The sequence below is a fragment of the Cryptomeria japonica genome, chromosome 10 (assembly GCF_030272615.1).
Source record: "Cryptomeria japonica chromosome 10, Sugi_1.0, whole genome shotgun sequence".
Lineage (NCBI taxonomy): Eukaryota > Viridiplantae > Streptophyta > Pinopsida > Cupressales > Cupressaceae > Cryptomeria > Cryptomeria japonica.
The window spans coordinates 307,729,499-307,751,860 of record NC_081414.1 but is presented as its reverse complement, the minus strand read 5'-3'; the positions used below and the strand labels follow the sequence as shown (position 1 = coordinate 307,751,860).

Here is a 22,362-nt window from a genome sequence, read left to right as displayed (position 1 = left end):
GAAAGCTCAGACCAACTTTACACAATGAACAAAAATCATCTGTTCATCAAAAGTATGAGCGAAGATACACCACAAATCAATACTTATCAAATCTTGCATTCATTCTAACAACTTGAAGTAAATTCTAATCTATTGTGTTGAAGAAATTGAAAACGTTGCAAATCATTTAGATAATAGAGATTACAAAGCCTAAAAAACACAAGCAATATATTATCCAAAATGACCCTCTCGTAACAATGTTTCAAAAACCCCACTCTCTCCAAATGAGAGGAGGAAACCTTATATAGTCGCACAAAAGTTTTGAATGGTCGAGATTGATCAGTGATCAAGGGCCCAGATTGAAATATCAAAACCCTAATTAGGGTTTCCTAAAACTATTAATTTGAACAAGAGAAAACAAGACAAGTGGCACAACTACCAATTTCAGTGAAGTGGGTGTCTAGTTCCCTTTCTTGGAAGTTGCGAATTCAATGTATCTAGACACAAGTGGTCGAACTTCCTCCATGGTGACATGTGGCAAGCTGCCAATTTGGTAATCAACCATGTCCACGTCATCAGTACATGTGGCGAGAGTGTTCTCCCAATCAACTGCCTGTGCTAGGAAGTTCTCATCAATGAGCAAAAATCTCGAAATCCTGGTGAGATCATCCTTGAGAATCGGCCCTAAAACTTTGAAGAAGTTCCCTTGAATCTTGGCCCTCAGATTCTTCGCATGCAAATGTTTCTCTCGCACTTCATCTTGCTGCAATATCTCGGCTGCCACGAGGAAGACTTTGTCTTGAATACTTCTGATAGTCTTTTCTATCTCCAAACATCCAGCCTCTGATTTCCTCAAAGATTCAACCTTGGCTGCCAAAGCAAACTACCAAGTGCTGAAATTATATATGTCACTGGGTTGGGTGACCTTTCCATCGACTAGATCCTGTTGGGAAAGCCCTCTGATGGTCTTCAAGCATGGGATTATTCTGTTTTGTATTTCTTCAATATCCTCCCAAGCTTCAGCCATGTCCTGGATTCCGCTCAATAAGGAAGAGGTGGAATCAAATGTCGATACTAGGTTCTCGACAAGTACATCAGCATGCTCCGAGGCATCAAAAGTCCATCCTTGGACTTCTTTGAAAGTGGCTTTCATGTCTTCATAATCTTTCATTGATTCTCGTGGAAGGGGCGTGGGTGGAGTAACTGCTACCTCCTCCCTATCAATAGGATTTGTTAGATGCTGGACATATTTCTTCCATTGCTCATTCTCAGCCTCTAGCTTCTTTCGCTTTTCAACTTCTTTGTTTATCCTCTCCTTCATGATATTGCATGAATCATCAAATTCCTAGACCTCTTGGATCTTAGTGGTCTTACCCAAGGTAGTGACCTCATATTCCTTAGGAGTGATATTGTCTTGAGTTTTACCTATTTTTGGTACTGCTACCTGAACTGTCTTGAATCCTGCACTGTTCCTTTGAATCAAAGAAAACTTCTTGGCTGACTTGGGTGGTCTCATTTTGCTTGATTCATCTAGTTTAGCCAAGAGTGCCGCTGTGTTATCTACTTGGTGAACTTTCTCAGGAACTTTGACTTTCATCCTCTCCTTCAACCAATTAGGGATGGTTGATTGTTCCATACCACCTTCATCAAAATTATCTTCAACTCCTTTCGGCGTAGTGACTATGCCATCTAGGAATTCTGTCTCAGGTTCAGGGTTCTCAACCTCTACAACCTTGGTGATAATGGGTTCCTTAACTGGTTCCTCCATGATTTCTTCAATTATGGGAGAAGGAACCCTCATCTCATTGCCTCCCATTTCATTGTCCAACTCTTTCTCATCAATTAAAACTCTAACTGGAGCAGTGAATGAAGCGCTTATAGTTGAATGACCTTCATTTGACTTCTGTCGTGTACTCACATCTACTTCTTCAGTAATCTTCTTTCCCTTTGCCCTTATTGAGTTCTCAGTGGGCTCCTTCCTCTTCCTTGATCCAACACTTTCTGGATTCCTTGGACCGCTGGATGTCACACAATGATTCGAAGACATGGACTTATCAGTCCTCGTGAGATCATAAGTGAAGGCAACGTTCCTTGCTTTGAGCTCCTTCGTTCTTTGAGCTGCCCACCATTTGGAGTATTTGATCACAGGTCTCATAAGATCACCCAGGTCAGATCTTTCGGAATCTGTCCGATCAACTAGAGCAATAGGTTCATTCTTCAAATTAGCAAAATGTGGTTGCTCGAATTCATTCTCTTCTTCAATTTGGTTAGCCACTCAGAATACCTCGGATGCCCTGATCAGGTTCAATGGAATTCTGGACCACAGTCTCCTCACATCAAAGTTATCAGCAACGTTAGCCCAATAGTCCTCGAGGTCCGACCTGTGCCCAAACTTTACTTCATTCACCTTTCCCATCCAATGAAAAGGATCAAAATGACTCATTGCTTGATATTGAAAGAATGGGTACCATTGAATCTCCTTGTCGCCATGTGTGGCATGTCCAATTTTGATAGTGTCCCCATGTCCATACCATCAAAAGATTTCATGTGTCCCAAAAATCTAAAACAAATCACCCGAGGTGTCGAACAAATCTCAAGATTTCATGTGTCCACCAAGTCGAGAGGGAGGATCGAACATTTCTATTTTCTTGAGAGCCCTCGTCCTCCCGGCCTACTGGTGCCCCCATCCCCCATCCCCTATACATATCTTGTCCCTATTGGGATAATTAATCTGACCTTCCAAAATATCTCATCCCTATATCTATTTCCACTTATTTAAGGGAGGGAGGGAATATAGGGAGGGAGGGCCCCTACCCCTATAAATTATATGGTCTATTGCATATTCTAGCAGGTTGATTAATTAAGAGGGTTATTCCCCTATCAATTCTATAAACTTACGATAAGAGGCAAGTTGCTTGGGTTGATGGACAGGTCTCCAACCCTTTTCTGATACTGAGAGGAAAAGACGCTCCTGTCTTTTGCTTTCCTTTTTGCACTGTCATAAAGTTTTCCAATTGTCTTACTACCTCAAGTAGTACTATTCTGTTTGTAGGAAACATGGGCAATTTGTACGGGGGTCTGGAGAATCCTTGGATCCTTAAGTAGGTAAACCTAGGGTATTGGATATACCAATGCCCGAACCTCCTGATCAAATCTTTTGACTCTTGAGATAATCGCTGATGAAGACCTCCCTGAAGAGTTCTTGTGATATGCATAAGGAATGCATCATTGACCCTTTTCAAGTGAAACTTCTCCTCTAGGTCTAGTTGTGGATAACAATCGTATACAGCGAATTGGTTTTCTTTATTTCCAACAACTCCTCTACTCACGAGGCCTCTGTATCTATATATTCTGGCCAAGGAATAGATCAATTAGGAACTCATATAAAATGTTCTATTCTTCTCCAAGTTCCTCAAAACTGATAATCTAAATTATCACTTATGATCTTTGCCCAATTTATCATCTTAACACTAGCAGTTACCTCATGGATAAAATAGTACATCCATGGCTTGAAAGGAGCACCTTGTTGGCTGCCCATAACTCTGTTTAGCAAGACTATGAGCTCTTCATAGTCTTCTTTGAAATAAGGCTTGAGAAGGGTCTTAGGCATCTTTGAAACACTTTTTCTAGGCTTCTCCAACTACGAATGGTTGATATTAGCCTCATATTCCTCCGTATTATCTTTGTATAGTTGGGTTGCTTCATCCTTGGTCATTTAGACTAAGTTGTGGTATTTAGGGATGCGGAAAGCCTCTCTGATTTCTACTTCACCGATATTCGCCAACACTCTGCCATCAGGAGCAACTATCTCTCTGTTATCCGGGTTATAATGTTTGAAACATTCTACGATCAATTCGGTACGTTGAACTACTCGAAGGAAACCAACGGCTTGCACTATCCCATTTCGGATCATTCTCCATGCAATTGCCGTGGGTAACTGGGTATCCGTACCGTGCATCCTCTTCTTGAATTCTCAAAGGTTTATGTGCTTGAGGTTTGTGTCTCCCACTTGCTTCCATTTGGAATTCATCTTTGATTCTGGAGGGGAATCCTTATCAATTTGGAACTTCATTTGGACTTTGCGAGATGGTCCAATTCCCAAGGTCATCCAAATCTGCAAGCATTAAACAAAATTAAGTTAGAATCTGTATTCTAAGTGGGGATTTGGAGTTTAGCAGTTAAGTGTATTTCGATTTTTCACTTTTTCCAACACTTAGTTTTTGAAAGGGGTTTTTAATACTTAGATATTCTTGAAAATCTCAGAAAAACCCTTGAATATGACCAAACTTGGGTACTTGCATGTCTGATTTTGATCAAAATCAGGATTGAGAATAAACTAAGTCCAAGAAATTTGTTAAAGTGTGCATTGATACTGATTTATAGGGCAGAAAATTCAGAAAGAATAGGACATGTATTAGTTCTTTCTTTTGAAAAACCTCGAAAAATCAGGTTAGGAAACCTGATATCCTGCCTATGAAACCAAATTCACCTTCAAAAGAATGAGAAAGAAGAGAGAAATGCTGTTCGTGATTGAAAATCAGAGGTTGCACTTGAAAAATTGTGAAAATCTTCTTCAAAACTGTCAAAATCTCCTTCAAAACTGTGTCTAATCCTTCAAAATCTTGTTGGAAACCCTTAAACCTGCACAAAAACTCTTCAAAACATTCTCATCTTGCTCTCCATAGTTCGAACTCTTTTGTGAATAAATGAGAGAGTAAAATGCAATTTATAATGAAGTTCAAATTTTTTAATTGGAAACATAGAAGATCCCTTTAAATTTGTTTCCATTTACCCTCTAGTCTTTCTGTTGACGTGTTTTTTTATGACTACGTCGAACACAGAATAAAGTTGCCTAATGGTCACTTCACCCTCTCTTGATCAAAGTACGATTGCATGCTTGCATGCTAAGATTGCAAAAAGTTCAAACAATCGACTCCAAGGTTCCTTTATGCTACGGACGTGACTCAGTTGGCTGATGTGATTGCTGGTAATCCAAGGGGCCTTACGTTTGCATCATTCTTTCACTTCTCTGCTGTGGCTGGAACTCCATCATTGGATATGGCAATTCTACGATGCTGTTGCTTCAAACAGACTAAAATGAACTAAAAGTAAAAGGGAAAGGGTTTAGAAGGATCTAAATCTACTCCTAAGGGCAGTGATAACAATGAATAGTGCTCTGGTGGACAAATTCCAAATAAACTAGGCTCTGCTTCGCCAAGTTTAACTACAACTCCGCAAGAACCGGTGCAATCTTTTGGTGATGCTAGAGGATTTTCAAATCGAGAAAGTACATTTGAATACCCAAAACGGCACAATCCAAACGACTATCCACAATCGAACTTAGCACGACTTTAGGGGGCTTAGACTAACTTTACACTGCAACTTACAATCAGCAAGATGCAAAAAGTATGAACCATGGAAATTCATTAGACACCATTACATTCTCCATTGAAATCAAAGCACTATACTACTTCTACTCTAAGTGAGGAAGGTGAAACCATGCAAGCTTTAAAAAAATAACTTAAGTGGACACCATTAGAGAACAATGTTTCACTGTTATTATCTCAAAACTTATCACAACAATTTCATACAAAGCTCCCTCTCCCTTACAAATGAGGGGGGTCATCCCTTTATATAGGCCTTAGGCCATGATTACATGCAAACCCTAATTAGGGTTCTCCCTAAAAGATTCTCCACTCAAGATGCAACAAGGTGGGAATCTCCAATTAATAACCCATCATGCCCATATACAATTAATTCAAAAGTACCCAAAATAGCATCCATTGCACATTAAATGCACCACCTCCTTCAAATTCGCCCAACATGCGTTGAATATTCATCCATGCAAAAATCACCCCAGTATGTCATAAATGCTCCATCATTTCCACATGTGGCGGCTGCATGCAAAAGGAATCTACCATAAATTCAACATGCAATGACCAGGTTGCCATTTGGTCAAATATTCCGGCAATGAATGCGCCACCATACTGCCAAGCGTTCAATAGATCCTCGCCATGGAAATGGACTCTGCCGTCGTATAGCCGCTCCTGCACATCTGGAATTGTTGGAGAGGGAAAATTCGATTCAGGAAGAATTTTCTTGAAGTCTCCTCAACTTTCCTTGCTTGAAGAAGGTTTTTCATCAATTCTACACATTTCCTATTTTTTAGGAAAATTTTCAAATTAGGGTTCCGCGGTCCAGGAGAGAGAAAATTCTCCTACGAATCCAAATCTATAAAACTTTTGAAATTTGGATGTGATTTGATGCCCGAGAATGGATTTTTCAAATTTTTCCCTAGAGGGGAAATTTCTTGTTCAGTTCATCCCTGATTCCTTCCTTGCCTTAGAAATTTTATGTTCAATTCATCCTTGGGTGTATTTCTTCCTTGCTTGGAATTTTGTTCTGAAGGAAGGAATTTCCAATACTTAGCCAAATTTTCATCTTTCCTGGAATTCTGTCCCGAAGGAAGGAATTTCCAACACTTAGCCAAATTTTCACATTTCCAAGAATTCCGTCGTGAAGGAAGGAATTTCCAACACTTAGCCAAATTTTCACCTTTTTCAGGAACTCTGTCATGAAGGAAGGAATTTCCAACACTTAACCAAATTTTCACCTTTTTTAGGAACTCTGTCATGAAGGAAGGAATTTCCAACACTTAGTCAATTTTTCACCTTTCTTGGAATTATGTCTCGAAGGAAGGAATTTCCATTACTTTGTGAATTGTCCATGTCTCCTTTTCAACATCCCTATTTTTAGGGATTTTTCCACTTGTGAATGGCATCTTGGTTTTGGCGCCCCGGTCCAGCCTTGGGCGCATTTTCACTTTGTCCATGGACTGATGGATTTTTCCACCTGTGAATGGCATCTTGGTTTTGGCGCCCCAATCCAGCCTTGGGCGCATTTTCACTCTGTCCATGGACTGGCGGATTTTCCCACTTGTGAATGCCTTCTTAGTTTTGGCGCCCTAGCCCAGCTTTGGGCGCATTTTCACTTTGTCCATGGACTGACGGGTTTTTCCACCTGTGAATGCCTTCTTGGTTTTGGTGCCCCAGTCCAACCTTGGGCGCATTTTGGCTTTGTCCATGGACTGACGGATTTTTCCACTTGTGAATGGCATCTTGGTTTTGGCTCCCCAGTCCAGCCTTGGGCGCATTTTGGCTTTGTCCATGGATACATGGATTTTTTTTCACAATTTCCAGGCTCTTCGTCAGGATATAGATATGAAATATAACATTTAAGTATAAGCACTTATACTTTAAGTTATATTTCATATATATTGTTAGGATGTTTGAGAGTGGTTTCAGGTCCATAGGAATCCTAATGCAAATTCTGGATTTTGGAAGATCTTCCAAATTTCCAGACTTAGTCAAATTTCAGGTCATTTTCGGATCAGGATGACATTGGTGGATTGATGTGAATTTCTGGACTTGGATGATTTTGCATGCTTTCCTCTTTTGGAATAGGAGTTCCAAACCTAACCATTTTTTGACCCAAATTGTCTGCCTTCTGACTCTCTCGGATTTAGAAATGGTCTTCAGGAACGTTTAGTCTTCAGCGTCTTCAGAGATATTCAACTTTTAGTGTTTTCCTGTGAAGATCTTGCCAAAAATAGATTTTCTAGGACAGAAGGCAAAAACCCTAAAAAACGACAAAACATGCCCTAGACTTAGCCGAATTTGCTCAAACGAAGGCAGACTTGACCAATATGACCCCCAAACACTTGCAAAGTAGAGAGATTGACGAGACTGCTACGAAAAGACCCCAAAACGCAAGCCAAAAGACCAGGAGGGCCTAAAAAGTAGGGGGTCCCCATTTGCAATGGGGCGATGTGTGAAAACGTCACAATAACTAGCCCCCACCCGAATAAATGTTCCTGAACATTTCAAGTTCTCAAAGATAAAATCCAATCCATAGGTAAAGTGTCGAAAAACACTTCAGGGCGAGAACCCAAATTAAAGCACGTTCATCTGATTATGTGTGTGCATATCCATTAATCCAATCTCACTAGACCATCCAGACTTCTAGAATTAGTCATGGCAAGCTATAGGTATCTATACTTCAAAAGCATCCAGGACATTGCCTCGCTGCCAGTCAAACGTCCATAGCTCCGACGAGGTTGTCTCTGGAATTCCACGAATATTGCTCCACTGCCAGCCGAGCGTCCATAGCCCCGGTGGAGTTATTTGCATATTCCCAAAGCCAATATTTTGATAATTTTTTCATTTTTTCATCTTTTCTTTTCTGTCTTTTGATATTCCCTTTCATTTCCGTCAATTCCTTTGGCTCGTAAGCAATGAAGCCTACTATGGGTTTGGAGATTCTAGTGGCGCTGAAGCAAGATGTAAAGTTTTCACCAACCATAACTTCTCCTATGAGATCCTGAATGACTTAGAGCAATTGACTAGGCATGGAAAACAACATCATCACCTCATCCACAAACAAGAACTCCAAACAATTTAGGCCACTCCAAACCCCCTAAACCTAAGCAAAATCACTTGAGCGGACAAGCTCAAGGGAAACCAGCAACAAAGGCTGAAAACCAAAACTGAAAAACCAACGGGGAAACAAACAAGAAAGAAAAACAAGACAAAACAAGCCAAAAACCCCAAAAACCAACGGGAAAACAAACAAAGCAAATAGAAAGGACACCTACTCTAATAAGAACAAAAATTTCGAATGGACAATACTCACAAGACCTAAATATATACAACTCCTAACATGATTTCTCAAGATGTGCAGGAGCAACATGGCATTAGTCATGGTTCGAAGCCTTGCAAATTCATCTTTAAACTCAGAAAAGTAATCTTTCACAATACAAATCTCAAACTCAAGCAAGACTTAAGGAAAAATTAACAACTGTGGCAACTCATCGGGACCATGATCAATCCATAAACAAGTTCTTCTTCCTAAATTTCCATAATTAAATTCATAGCTTTCAAATTCAAGAGCAAGGAAAGAGACAACCTGGTGGTTTTCATGCGTGGGCAAGAATTCTCGCATATCATCCACTTCTTCATCAGGAGGTCGAAGCTGGTGGTGTATCATCCCACTTGCATCTGAAATATGCAGATTGGAATCACATTCAATGGCGAGCAAACTGTGGTGTGAGCTGGATTTGAATGGGAACTTGGAAATAGAGGACATTTCTCCAGCTAACTCCTTTTGAATATTTGATAACGAGTTGAGCCCCAACCCGAATTGCTCTTCATTCTTCACTTCCATCATGGCAACTTGTTCCTCAATCGGCATTTCACGTATCTCAATTTCTATTAACAATTCTTCTTGGATCTTGAGTAGAGGTTCAAGCACCAACCCAACCTGCATTTCATACTCTACTTCCATCTCAGCGGCCCACTGACTATCACATATTCCTTCCCGCCTCGAGCTGCTTATCATTTCTTCCATTTGGAGTATGCACGAACGAACTTCTTCATCAAGGAGCATCTCTTCTTGCTTGACTGTGGAAACATTGTTTTCATTTGTTTGAACATCTTCCATTGCTTTGTCAACCTCCACTTCGGCGGGTGTTCCTTTCCTTGGCATAAGGTACGCAAATTTTCTCTTGACTAAATTGTGTTGGTTGTCCCGCTCAATCGTGTTGGGCTTCTTGGGCTTCCTGTTGAACCTCTTGTGGGATTTCGTGCTGGATATCTTTCTTCTTTGTTGTCCTTGGCCTCTTTGGGGCATTGTTCCCTTTGTCCATCCGGGCTTCCCTTCCTGCCTGAACCTGTGAAGAGCTTTCAGTTGCCTCACTGTGGGAATCCAGACTTCCCATTAGCTGCTATGTTAGATGGACATTTTCTTCCACCAACTTTCTTATCTGCCTGTCAATCCAGTGCTTAGTGAATTTCAGCACTAGTCTAGCCAAGATATTCAAATCATCCATCTCGGGCTTTGACCAATCCAACGACTGAATAGGTTGATCCTTTACTTTTTTGAATTTAGGTTGTATCAAATCTGCATCTTCCTTCACTTGATCTGGCACCTGATACATTTCACTTATCCTGATGATGTCGAGGGGCAATCTGGAATGCATTCTTCTCCGGACCTCAAGGTCATCCTTGACACTTGCCTAGTAATCCTCCAAGTGAAACTTGTGTATGAATTTGATGCCAGCAACCTTCTTAATTTGGTTGTAAGGATCATATTGGGCCCTGGATGTATAAAATGGCAGGTGATAGAATGCCAATTCCACTGCTGCACTTTCAGCGGCTTCCAAGCCTGGGCATATTTCCATGAAGTCACCCAGAACAATAGGATATTCAATTGATTGCTTCTTCTTCTTCTTTTGTAGCTGATCATAGGCCTTTAATTGCCTCATGAGCTCTAGCAATACAAGTCTGATGGATATCTGGGCAACTTGTATGACTGGAAGGCGAATCCTTGCGTCCTGATGTAGGTGAATTTAGGGAATTGTAAGAACGCGACTCCATACCTCTGGACCAAGGCACTTGCTTGCGGTGACATCCTTACGTGTAACTTCTTCTGCATAAGCCGCGTCAAGTACATGGTGAAGGTGTCATTCACCAACAATGTTTTATATTAACATTGTGGAGATGCAACTGGGGATAACATTCATGTACTTTTAACTGAGCTGGTCCGCAACCCATGATTCCTCTTTTCGGCAGCCCATCGAATCCTCCTCTTCGCGCAAGCATATAGAACAGGTAGGAGCTCATAAAAAAGGACTGGGATCTTTTCTCTTTTTGGTTCTTCAACTGCTCATGCAAGTAGTGACTGATCAATCTGGCCCAGTCGATCAGCGTATTTGAATTCATGATCTCGCCTATGTAGAAGAACATCCAGGCCTCAAAGTTCATAGAATGTGGGCATCCCATTACTCTGCATAGCATTTTTATCAGGTCTACAATACACGTAGATCGATCTCAAAATGGATCTTATATAGCATATAGACTTTAACCTTCAACTGCAGTAGAGTAGCTGCTGGAGCTAGGGATGGAGATTAAACTGAGACTGCAACTGGAGTTGGAACAATAGCTGTTGATAACCCTTTCTGGTCAATAATTGGCAATATTTGAAAGACGTGTGACTTGCAGGTTCAATTTTCTAGTCATTTTTGAAAAACGTGTGTTGCAGATTCAATTTTCTAGTCATTGCAAAATCTCACCATTCATTCCCGGCACTAATTTGGGGCTTGAAGGGGAGGGAAGCAGGGAACAAAGGAAACGAAGAACGAGGGATGGAAACAAGCAGGGAAGGAAGCACAACCACCAATACTCATCTTACCTACCCAACCTTACCTACCTTAACACCATACTCCTGCTTGAACTCGAAGATGGTGAGAGTTTTGGGCATCTTGGAAACGTGCACTGTAGGCTTCAGCAACCACTGTTTATTAATCAAAGCAGCACACCTGGCAGGACCTGCTTCATATACTGCTTGAGCTCCACTGCTGGTCCTGTACGTCATGGAATAATGTGAGTCAATGTTGCCAGCAGCTTGCCATCTGGCGTTGAGATTGTTTTTCGCTCCAGATTGTAATGTGTTGCACATTGTAAGACTAGGTCTGGGCATTGAATAGCAGGAGGAAAACCAGCTGCCGCAACAATTCCACTTTTCACAATTCTGACAGCTGTCGGGGATGGATTGTGCATTCGGATCTTGAATGCAGCCAGGTTGAATGTGCCTAGATTAGTATCGCTGATTTCATCCCATCTTGAATTCAATCGAGAATGAGGGAGAAAATTTTTCATTTTCGCCTTGATCAATGCTTGCCTGGAGACAGTAGCTGCCTTGCTTGATTCCGCCATCCTGGAAGCACCTTGGAAATGATAAAAATAGAGACTAAGTATGATTATTCTTCACTTCTCCACTTCTTTCCTGAATCTTGCACGTGAGAAATGAAATGCCTTTCCAAACTTATATAGAATTCTTAAGAGGCATTAAATTAGCAATTGCATTCATGATGCATCATACTTTCCTCAATTACTACGCCATGCAGAGGCAACTTCCCATGCGAATGAGTTTGAATTTAGAACTTTCCTTAAATGCTCCAAGTCATGCTTCATACTTGGAAGATTCTCTTCGCCAACTCGTTGATTCTCATTCTTTCCAATTTTGGAGGGAATTCGAAGGAATCTCTCAGGATTTGCTTGATTCCATTCTAACTTGTCGTCTCCTGCTTTTGAAGGAACTTCCATGTCTCTTTTCAACATCCCTATTTTTTAGGGATCCTCCTAAAATTTAGGAGTCAGGTTCATTGGATGGAGAATTTCACCCCGATTCCGAATCTATAAAATTTTCCACACTCCATCGAGATTCGGTGTCCAAAAATAGCAAATTCAAAAATTTGCTCGAGGGGATTTTGCTTTTTGATTCCTCCTTGACCCCTTGGCTTCCATGCCTTAGGCAAAATTCCAAATTTTTAGCCTGGGCGTTGAATTCACTGTCCCTTGGAATTTTCACTTTTTACACCTTCCATGGAATGCCCATTTTGGTGCCCAATCACTCCCTTGGGTGGAATTTTCACTGGGGGAAGGATTCATGGAATTGTTCTTCTCTCCTTGGGCATGCCACTTTGGCGCCTTCCCTCATGTCTGGGCACAAATCACACTTGGCCGATTTGTCCATCCATCCTTGCCTCCTCCATTTTGGCGCCCAAGTCCACATTTGGGCGGATTTTCCCATGGGCCAAGGATTCATGAAATTTTTCTGCTTATCCTTGCCTCCTCCACTTTGGCGCCCAAGTCCACATTTGGACGGATTTTCTCATGGGCCAAGGATTCATGAAATTTTTTCCACTTATCCTTGCCTTCTCCATTTTGGCGCCCAAGTCCACATTTGGGCGGATTTTCTCATGGGCCAAGGATTCATGAAATTTTTCCACTTATCCTTGCCTTCTCCATTTTTGCGCCCAAGTCCACAGCTGGGTGGATTTTCACCTGGGCTGAGGATTCATGAAATTTGTCCATCCATCCCTGCTTCCTCCATTTTGGCGCCCAAGTCCACATTTGGGCGGATTTTCCCATGGGCCAAGGATTCATGAAATTTCTCTGCTTTGCAATTTTGGAATGACTTCCTGAACCTTGGTGAATTTCTAAGCTTTCCATTTTAGGCATAGGCTTCCAGCACTTGATCAATTTCTGGCTTTCTCTGCCTGCTGTCTGACTTTTCGGAATTAGAAATGTCTACGAACGTCTGATCCTTGTCGCCTTGTCTGACTGACCCTGCCAGTACTGACTTTCCAAAAATAGAAACCTTCAAAGTGTCAGCGTTAGACCCCTAGACAGGGTGTAGGAATGACTTAGTATAAATAGAAACTTACTAAAAATAGAAATTACTAAAAATAGTAAGTTTGCTTTTTGGCAAAATGACGACATTCCGAGACCCAAAAAAATCCCTAAAAAATAGGGATTTTCTAAAAATAGAAAGTCGCTCCGTTTGGGCTCAAATTTTACTGGGAGGTTCCTTGAAGGGTCCCGATTCCAATTGTATGTTCAATTTTCCCAAAACCCTAACAGAAACCCCTAAACCCTAACAGAAACCCCTAAAATCTAGGACAGAAGGCAGAAACCCTAAAAAGGGACAAAACATGCTCTAGACTTCATAGAACTCGCTCGACAGAGAAGTAGATCAACTCTAACTGACCCTCGAACATTTGCAAAGCGGAGAGATTGACGAGACCGCTACCAAAACACAAAAAAAACCAAGACCAAACAACCGAAAGGGCCTAAAAGCTAGGGGGGTCCCTATCTGGGATGGGGTGATGTGTGATTAGGTCACAACAAGTCCTTTCGGGGATTGTGCTTAAAGTGCCAAAAACGAAACTTCCTAAAAAAATAGGAAAAAGCAAAAAGAAAAACTTTCCAAAAATAGAAAGTTGTCCAAATTGACCCAAATCAATTGCAATCTTCGTCCTTCGGACTTTCTAGGCACATTGACGGTGTCTAGACTTTGTTTTGACCATGGCTTGCACAAACTGACTTTGACTTCCAAAACTCAGACCATTCAAAACTACAAAATTGGTGCCGAAGGTCACAAGGCTCTAACAAAAACCCCAGAAAGCAGGAAACAAGGAGGGTCCCCATTCTCAATGGGGTGATGTGTCAAAAGGTCACAACAAGTCCAAGTGTTGAATTTGATGGGTTCACTAGTTAAGGGTCCATATCAGGGTTGCCTTAGACCTAGACTTGTCAGTCTAGGCAAGGTCTTGGGGAGCTCTAACATTATGAAATGAAAAATGGTATGATGACTAAGCAACTTTGTTGGTCCGTTTTCTTTTTCCTTTTGAGGCTATGGTTTATGTATTTTTTGATCAATCAAATGATATCATGCTTAATATCTCCTCTTATTCTCAAAAACACAAAACAATGCTATGTTAAGTAGCCTAAGCCACATTGTCGGAAGAAGAGATTCATGAATAATTACAACATAAGATATGACCTAAAATATGAGTGCATAGGTTGTTCAAAATTCAAATCATTCTCATATCAATGTTCGTAATTCATATTAATTCAAAACTAGTGTGATTTTTAATTACTAAATACATTGTTCTTTTTGAACTCAATACCTCTTTAATACTATTTTATTAATTATGTGTTCAAGGTCTTTAAACTTGACAAGTATGTGGTCTATTCATTGACAAATAAAAAAACATAAATGTGCACAAGGAAAAGGTTGTGCATGGAGATGAACAGCTTTGTGCTTTTGGATATGTGAATGTTCACATGCATAGAATCCCTTAACAAAGGTCTCACTTTTACACTTACCTAATAGGCTACTCCAATTGGTACACTTATCTGGGTTGAAGTTCAGGCTCAGGTAAAACTTTGGAGGTGGCTCAACCCTAAATGTAGTAAGACAAATTCACTTTGAAAGAGTTCTAAGTGATAGTTTCCTTCATACTTTTTCTAGACATGGTTTGAGTCCATTATCTAGTTCAAGATAAATTGCCCAAGTTTCGAATGAGATAGGATTGGTTAACATTTTCCTTTTGTATTTGCTTAAGCTTTTTTACTATTCTTGAAGATTATATATGCTATGGAGTTTTAGTTTGGAATGAGATAAGATTGGTTAACATTTTGCTTCTGTATATGCTTAAGCTTCTTTTACTATTCTTGAAGATTATATATGCTATGGGATTTTCAAGCATCAGTTTTCTTGCCTAATTAATTGTAGGCTAAACTCGATAAAATGTTTTTAAACTTCGGGTTTAAATTTGAAGGGTATCTAATGTTATGGAATTGTTACTGATATATATTTTGTAGATATATTGGGGTCATGGTTTGTACGGAATAGAAAGAGCCTCAGCATTTTATTTTGGAAAGCACCCTTCCCTTCTTACATTGGGAGAATGTGCCATGTTAGCTGGCATCATTCCTGCACCAGAGCTTCTTTCTCCATACAGGGACCCTAGCAGGTTTTTCAACTTTTCAAGACATATGTGCATGCCTTAACTAAAGTTGTTTCCTCTAGGATTATATTCTTCTGTTAATTATTTATATATGCCATCCCTTTTTCATGCATCATCTTATATCAAATGTTCACTAACCTGGGGTTGTTCCTGGTTTGTCATAAGCATATACTCATCCTTTCCTTATTGTGTGGTGGTGATATTCCATTGACTATCTATTATGATCCCCTATATAAATTTTTTCTAAATGCTATTGTCACAGGGGGAAGAAGCCCCAGGGAAGGACATTAAGGAGGATGGTTGAAGCTGGGTTCTTGCATCCAGAAATGGCAGAAGAGGCTCTCTGTGAGACTCTTTTCACGGGTTCAAATGGACAAGGTGTGTCTGGGCTGTGGCGAGCACCCTATTTTGTTAGTGAGGTGTGTTCTTTTTAAGTTCAATCACCATTGTACATATTTTATATTTATGAATTGATATGCTTGTCCCAGGTATGGGATGAATGCTAAGCATATTTAGATAGTTGATCAATATAGTATATTTAATGACTTATGTCACACATCCATTGGTCTTCTGTTGTACAGGTTCTATATGAATTGGCTCAGAAATATGGACATGATACAATATTGAGAGATGGATTGCAGGTATCAGGATTATAAACTTAACATCTGACATCCCAATTTGATCGACAAAAGCATTCTTATTATGAATCACATAAAACAACTGTTAGAGCCCTCATAACATTTTTTTCTTAAAGAGCCTTGCACAATATCATTTCATGTTGTGTTTTTGTAATGTGATAATTCTTATCACTGGACACACTTTCTAGTGTTGTTAAGATCGCATCTTGAGTGTCAATTTTTTGGCAGTGCCTTTGCAACTATTGCTGTTTAGTCTGCCTAGTTAATTAGATTCTAGAAATAATTCAGTGTGTTAGCTACAAGCAGTGCACCAGATCTTCCCCCAGTCTCCTGCTAGGAGTATATATGTTTATTTTAGACACGTAATAAAGCGATGGAATGAAATAAATATGTTCAGTATAGCCACGATGAGACAGTTAACAGTTAGTTGTTTAACGTCCTAATACCCACATCATATGAGCTCAAATAATATCTGCTTTGAGTTCCTTTATTTCCTTTCTCTTGTGCAGATTGATTGCCATCAATGTATTCAAACAGAAGATCTGCAGAAAAAGGCAGGTCTTGAGATGTGACATTCAAGTCTTATTGAAGGGAACAAAGACACTACAATACAATAATGACAAAAGAAACAAAGAGCGATTATTTATTTTCTTATACTTAACTAGCAGTGTTTTTGTCATAAAATACCATAGGGAATGGGAAACAATAATGAGTGTATTGTCCTTTCTGTATTGAGTGTCACAAAGACCATTTTATCATAAAATTAAACATTTACAACAACATAGAGATAAAATTCTCATGTATGATCAGATCATATGTTAAATCTAAAAATATATTAATTTACTTTTATGATTGTAAGCATCACCTATCAACTTCTCAACTCCATAGTAACAACTAACAACAATAAAAGTTACATGCGTGGATTATGACTCTATTTTTTTTAATTGAATAATGAGTGTTTTATTGGAGTCCTCACACAAGGAAAAAACTATACAGTACCATTACCTAAAAACAACTTAGAAGCTAAATCAATAAAAAGGCTAAACCCTTGGAGCACGAAGGCTATGCAAGTGAAGTACAACTACAAAATATACAACCCCTTCTCCCCCCTACCAAAAAAGATGTTGAAATAGGGACATGTAATCATTGAGCAAAAAATCCCATCAGATGGCAGATTTGCATAGTGAGTAGGTGAAACCAAGGGAAATCAAGGTGCCTCTGGGCCCCAGGACACCACAGCGTTGTTACCCCTCCATTTATCGCTAGGGGTAGGCTCCACTCGCTCCACCTTACCCACTCATCTGCCTTCTTTTGAAATGTGAGTGCCCAAACTAGAAGTTGAGCTGCTATGAATCAAAGGGATGGGGGGAAGGAGCCACCTTGCCAAAGTGAATGCTGTAGAGTCTAGAGACCCATTCATCATTGCATGTAGTGAAAGTGTGAGGCAAGGATAAGAAGATCATCCTTGTGGGTGACACATAGGTGCTTCACCACAGTCACCATATCCAAGTAAAAAGTGATCTTGTCTAACAGTTGGTTTGCAGTCACATCAATTTCCCCTTTCGGATTCTCTAGAGCATTGTGGATATAGGGGTAGGTATGGCCTGCCTTTACTACGTCCGACTCCACCATGGTAGAATCAGACAACACCATGGCTTGAATCTAGTCATGCACAACCCAGTTAGGGACAAGGACACTGAGCTTCTCTATGAAATTAGCTGCAATTAAATTGTTTAAATGCAAATGTCTAGTGTTGTCTAAACCCCTAGGAGCCAAAACACTTTTGATCATAGGCAGAATGGAAGGGGAAGGCAGGGCAAAAGTAGATTTTTGGCGGTGGTTGAAGACTGTGCAACCCTATCTTAGATCTTTTTTTCTTTGAGGCATGCTAGACTAGATGGAAAATTAGACGACCAAAGATGAAGAGGATAATATGAGAGAATGAGAGAGATAATAAGTGAAGCAACCACATTGTGAGAATTCAAAGATAGAAGTCCTAATGGGCTGAATACAACACATGCAAGCGTTTGATGAGATGCAGTGCATTAATGGCAACAAATAATTATAGGGGAGAGCATTCCACCTACAAAAAAATTTATTGCAAAAAGGAGACCTATATAGCCACAAGGCTAAGAAATCAAAAGTAATGAGTTCATGGCATCTTATTCATCTAAGCAGCTGTTGTTCTTAGTAGAGTATGTTGGAAGTTCAATCCTTTGATTAGAAAGATAGTCCACTACCTTATCGCTTTAACAAAAGCAATGAGTGAAAATAACTTCATTTAAGGCTTTGCAAATGTCCAAAGCTTCATCCAAGAGGAACTTGAAGCACCTTACAAATTTTTTATTTAGTTGAGAAAATAGTAGCATAGAATCCCCTACAACAATGAGCATTTGACACTTGAGTGAAATAAGTAGTTCTAGACCTTCCATCACTTCTTCACATTCTGCCTCATTATTGGTTCAATGACCAAGTAAGAAAGAAGCACCACTTACTAGCTTTCTTGTGTCATCTCAAATTACACATTCTACCCCAATTGGATAGGGGTTGCCTCAAGAAGTGCCAGTCAGATTCAGTTTAAGAAAGCCAATTGGGGGATTTTTCTAGAAAGCATTGGTCCTAGCAAATTTTTTGTTGACTACCCCATGAGTGGTTACAAGGACTTGAAGCTTCAATGCATCTGTGATAGCTTCTTCAAATTTGGAAAGCTTAGAGATCCTCAAGAGGGGGGGACGCGGGGACGGGCTTCGGGGACGGGGGGACAAAGGGAAAAAGTTTCGGGGACGGGTTTTGGGGACGGGGGGACTTGGGCCTGGGAGGGGGAAACGCGTTTCCATGGAACACTGCATAAAACCAAACCATTGAATCAATTTTAGCTCACAATCTTTTTGAAGGTTCGCTTGTATAACTATTTATTTACTATATGTCTCTAGTTGGATGATCCATTGATTACAATCTAAGGTAGTTTTCCATAAAGTAGAGAGCTTCTTGGATCTTATAGGCCAACTATAGATGTGACATGCTAGGGAATTTGAGAAGACCTATGTCATGCCAAGTATTTTTTGGAGCTATTGCTAGATCTAGGAGGCAAAATCACAATGCAATAAGAGATGGTTAGCTAATTCGATTTTTGGTTTGGAGAAAACTTATCTAGAATGGCCTTCAAAGCCTCTTATCCTTAAGTTGTCAAAGGTGAGAATCATGTTGAGGGAAGGTATCCATACAAATGCATTTTACTTTGGGGGGCATTTGTCATGTCCCTGTTGTTGATGGGGAGATTTACTCTTCCGTCAATGCAGAATAGAATGCATAGAGTATATCCTATTCTCTCTTGAATAAGGAAATCTTTTCGGTCTTCTAAGTGTCCAAACAAGATAACCCCAAGGTTTCTAGTGTCAGGTCATGACTAAGCTTAAGATAACTTAGGGCTGATGTGATTTGCTAGTAATCTCAAGGAGACCTATGCATTTGACAAGCTTGGCTTGCATTTGATATAGCATTTTGGTTGATGCTTTACTTCTCAAAACGGATGAAATAAATTGCAAAAGGATAGGGTTAAGAGAACCTGGGGAGAATTATAGTAGTAGTTGGGCTGCAGATAGACAAATATTGCACAAAATTGCTTTCTGCTTAGCTAGAGATAAACTCATAACGCCAGAGAAATAGTGCAATCTCCGAAGGAAAATAAGGGGTTTTTAGACCATGAACATATGTTAAGTACCCAACTTTGGCAAAACATAGATGAACATTCACAGTTGAACTAACAACAGTAAAAGGCTTAGACTAACCATACACAAAGATTTATAGTCAACAAACCTCCAATGGTATGAACCAGACATCTATTAGATATCCTCACAGTTCACCATTAAAATCACTGAACTTTAACTAACTTGATGAAAAGAAACCATGCAAACAGGAGAAGGCAAATGGCAAAACACCATTCTTTAATGTTTTATTCACTTGCTTCACCTACTATTACAACAATCTCTGCTCAACAATTCCTATTCTACTCCTAATTCTAACATCTACTCCTAATATCTATTGCCTACCTCTATTTTCTAACCTTCTAACCTCTTGCAAGGAAAGAGGCATTGGCCTTTTATAGATTTTACATTTTGAATCAATGGCCATGATTTAATCCATTCAATGGCCCAGATTTGACCTCTAGAAACCCTAATAGCTTTCAGTTAATGGTCTCAACAGCTTCAACCACTTTTTCAACTAATTTTCAATTGCCTTCAATTAATCCCACTAGGAGACAAAAGCTCATGGGGTGCAAGACAAACTTGGTAGCTGGGTGAACAACTAAATTTTGGCCCCCTTCTTGAATTGCATTAAATTGGGCCCAAAAGTTGTCATTTTACGATAGGTTAATCCTCTTTTACAACAAATCATTTTCCAGCTCAGGCCCAACTGTTCCTTTTCTATGTTTGCATGCATCCTACAATATTTTGTGTTTGCCACTGGCTCTTAGAGTATTGGAAATGGCATCACTTTGGCCCTCTAAACTTTGGTAGTGGTCTTTGCTCATCTAGCTCCTCATGCTTTGCCTTTGGTGATCCGTTGTCTTTATCATGATCATATCTTCAATAGGTACGCTAGATTCTCCATCCTTTGGCTCTGTTGGTGGTCACCCTGCCCTGGATTCTTGTGGTGTTTGATCTTGGAAAGCTTGGATCTTTGGCCCCTCTTGACGGTCGCTTTTTCTTTGTGACTCCCTTGGTATCTCCTATTCTGCATGGATAGACAAGTTTAATGATGAATCACATTTTCATTTAGTCATCCATTCATCACTCTCATCTCGATTACATTCATTGGAGATTTGCTCCTTGCAACATTTTAATCTTATTGAACATCATTCCGTAATCATGTCTTATGAACTAAGGCCTAGGACGACCCCTTTGGCCTTGGGAAAGTGATCAAGGAAGAGCCAAGGATCAAACTTGACACAAGAAAGTCTTTTTGGAACAAGGCCAAATCTAATTTTCAGTGCTACCATCGAAATTGGTGAGTGAAAGATGAAATTCGATGTGAACGTCGGTAGTAGGAATACCTTTTGGATCAAAACTTAATTTGGCCTTGCATGCTACCATTGAACTTGGTGAGTAAGGGGCAAAAATCAGACCTAACCTGGGGTTTAGGAAGGTTCTTTGGATTAAGAGTTGTTCTTCTTTATAGTGCTACCACTGAAATTCAAACTGAAAGGTGAAAGTTCAGACTAAACTTCGGTAATAGGAACAACTTTGGAATTAGGACTAAATCCTACTTTGAATGCAAAAATCCAAGTTTGAATAAGACCCGGGGTGAAACTCGGTGTTGGGACAGCTTTTGAAATAGTGCTTAATCCAAATTTTAATGCTACCTCCAAACTTGGAGATGGAACTCAAGTTGAAATAGAAAATTTTGGTGTATGGAATGATTTTGGGAACAATGCCTTAATCTGATCTTCAATGCAGGTATCGAACTTAGAGAGGAAAAAAACCTTAACTTCGGTCTGAAACTCGGTAAGAGGAAGGCTTTTAGGAATAAACCTTAATCAGCTTTGGTCTTCAAATGCCAAACTTGCAGAATGGAACTCAGAAACTCAGTGTAAGCTCGGCATTAAGAAACATTTTAGGAATAATATCCTATTTTCAGTGCTAGGACCGAATTTGCAAAGTGAATCTTTAAGTTAAGGATCAAACTTGGTGATTGGAGGGTTATTAGGATTAAGACCTTGTTCACTTTTCCTCATGCAAACTCCAAACTTTAGGGTCCTTAGTGTTAGGAAGACATTTTAGAACAATGTTTTATTCTATTTTTGTCTCCCATCAGCGAGTTTGAGGAGACAACTTTGTTTTAGCAATTATTTTTGAGACTCCTAAAGTGCTCCCTAACACCGAATTCGGGAAGAGGGTGCGATTTGACCTTGAGTTCAGATTTATAGGCTTGCATTTACCTTATTCCCACCCATGCTTAGATTTCACTTTGATTCTCCATAGGGATGCAAAGAGATCTTAAGATCTGAAAGGGCACTTTGACTTAGGTTTGGACGTGAACCTCCAATGCATTCATGCATTTCCACGCTCACTCCCATGCTCTTAGGCTTACACCCTAATGATTTGTGAAGGGTGGCCATTCCTAGAGCATCCCCATACAATTCTTCACGCCTCACCTATGATCCCTATCACATTCCTATGATTGAATGGCCCAAGTTCACAAGTTCACAAGTTCTTTCAAGGGCTTACCATCCATTGTAGGTAAGTTGTAAACTTGTAAGCACTGAAAGCATAAATAGAGGTGACGATGGAAGAACCCAACCAATTAGGTAACACTTCCCTTTTTCACCTGAGGGCGCATTTACATTATGCTGATTCTCATAAGGAACTAGAA

General features: G+C 40.0%; 1 protein-coding gene across 4 annotated transcripts in view; it reads left to right on the top strand.

Moving 5' to 3' along the window:
• Positions 1 to 22,362, top strand: part of LOC131078953 (uncharacterized) — a 247,738-nt gene that overhangs the window by 67,264 nt on the left and 158,112 nt on the right. For all 4 annotated transcript variants that reach the window (XR_009113892.2, XR_009359261.1, XM_058016803.2 and 1 more), the window contains exons 3-5: positions 15,207 to 15,358; positions 15,615 to 15,771; positions 15,934 to 15,993. Coding sequence is in view for 2 of the 4 variants with exons in the window: in XM_058016803.2 (XP_057872786.2) it covers positions 15,207 to 15,358; positions 15,615 to 15,771; positions 15,934 to 15,993 (369 nt within the window). In the remaining 2 variants the exon portion in view is untranslated. The remainder of the gene's footprint in view (positions 1 to 15,206; positions 15,359 to 15,614; positions 15,772 to 15,933; positions 15,994 to 22,362) is intronic.